General features: G+C 63.0%; 1 protein-coding gene across 1 annotated transcript in view; it reads left to right on the top strand.

Moving 5' to 3' along the window:
- Nucleotides 1-1,680, top strand: part of NOXA1 (NADPH oxidase activator 1) — a 10,278-nt gene that overhangs the window by 5,125 nt on the left and 3,473 nt on the right. The window contains exons 5-6 of the mRNA XM_007458999.1: nucleotides 345-452; nucleotides 1,385-1,444. Coding sequence (XP_007459061.1) covers nucleotides 345-452; nucleotides 1,385-1,444 — 168 coding nt within the window. The remainder of the gene's footprint in view (nucleotides 1-344; nucleotides 453-1,384; nucleotides 1,445-1,680) is intronic.

Here is a 1,680-nt window from a genome sequence, read left to right as displayed (position 1 = left end):
GGGAGGTGAGCGGGCAGGTGGGGGGCAGGTGAGGGGCAGGTGAGGGGCAGGTGAGGGGGCAGGTGAGGGCAGGTGAGCAGAGCCAGACTCCTAAGCTGACTCAGGTGGCTTGCCCAGCCCATAGTCTGCAGTTTGGGGCTCACATCTGTCCCACCCCCAAGACTGACTATATGAGCTGAAGAAACTTCTGGAGGGAGGTGGCCTGTGTGCCCAGGTGTGGGCTGGGCTTCCCATGGACTATGGGAAGTAGGTGACAGGGCCAAGCCGTCCCTTCTGCTTTGAGGCTCCTGCAGCCTCAGGCCTGGCCCAGTGCTCAGGTCTGCATTGTCCGGACCCCCCTCCAGAAACAGGCCCCCCTGCAGCCTCGGCAGGTCCCCAGGGGTGAGGTCTTCCGGCCGCACAGGTGGCACCTGGAGCACCTGGAGCCCGTGGATTTCCTGGGCAAGGCCAAGGTAAGGGAGGGGTAGCTTCTCGCGTCTCAGGCCCCAGGGGCTCAGGGGCCAGCAGCACCCAGCAGGCCGCAGAGCGGTGGGCAGCCAGGCGCCTGCTGAGCTCACACCGTGTCCTGAGCTTCCAGGCTGAGTTCACAAGGACACTTGGGGTCATCAAGGCCTTGGTGGGTGGACAGAGGACACAAGGCTCCCGGGCTGGGCAGCAGTGTCTCCAAATGGGGCTCACAGATCTGGGTCTTGGAACCTGGCGGTGGAGCCCACCAGAAGCTGCTGAGGACCCCCAAGGTGGTGCCGGACCTGCCTACCTCTGCCCTCCACTCGCTCTTCTGGCCTCAGCATCTCCTGGGTTTTGTGTTTCTGTGTCCTCCCTGCATCTCTGCCTCAGAGAGTAAGACCCTGGGGAGGCCCGAGGCAGGCTGGCCTGGGCTCCCTCTGCCCACCCTGGGTCAGGGCAGGGCAGCAAAGTCACAGGATGACAGGGAGCAGCTCGCCCCAAAGGCGGGAAAGGAGGCTCCCTGTGCACAAAGGAAGATGCACTCTGCTTTCCAGCTGGTGGCCCTCAGCCAGGCCTGACACCCCCGGTCACCCGAGGGCTAGGTGCCGTGCGTCTTTGCTGAAGGGCTGCGTGGAGGAGGGGGCTCTGAGCTGCATTAATCCATCAACTTGGAGTCCTGTTATCACAGGAGATGACTGCTTCTAAGAAACAGGAATGTTTTAAAGGTCGTACGAAAAATAAGTTAAAATGATCAGCACAGGTGTTTTCCTTCCTCAAACATATTTTTCCCACCCCCCTGCCGCCACCACAGTGGTCCAACGTCTCTGGGCCAGGCTTGGGCAGCGCCCCCCGCGAAGATGGGAGACTTTGGGGTTCAGAATGGGCAGCGAGGGCTGGGCACCCCTGCCTCAGCCGGCCCCTTGCTGTCTCTCCCCAGGTGGTGGCCTCCGCCATCCCTGATGGCCCGCACGAGGACGCCCGGCCTCAGCAGCCACAGGTGGGTGGGCAGCCTTCCAGCCACCTGACTTCTCCTCTGACGTTTTGCAGGTGGGGCCTTCCAGACCCATTACGCTTAAGGATGCCTTAAACCCTCCCCGCAGGCTTCTCAACGTCCTTCTGATCTAAACGTGGGGGGCGTCCCATCCCGGGGGAGAGCCAGTGAAAACTGTGCAGCCTTGCCCCCCAGCCCCCGACGCTCCGTGGGGTCTGCATCCTGACGGGGGGGGGGGGCCC

This window comes from Lipotes vexillifer, unplaced genomic scaffold (genome assembly GCF_000442215.2).
Source record: "Lipotes vexillifer unplaced genomic scaffold, Lipotes_vexillifer_v1.1 scaffold636, whole genome shotgun sequence".
Lineage (NCBI taxonomy): Eukaryota > Metazoa > Chordata > Mammalia > Artiodactyla > Lipotidae > Lipotes > Lipotes vexillifer.
Note: the sequence above shows the minus strand (reverse complement) of the source record. Positions and strands in the feature narration are given on the sequence as shown.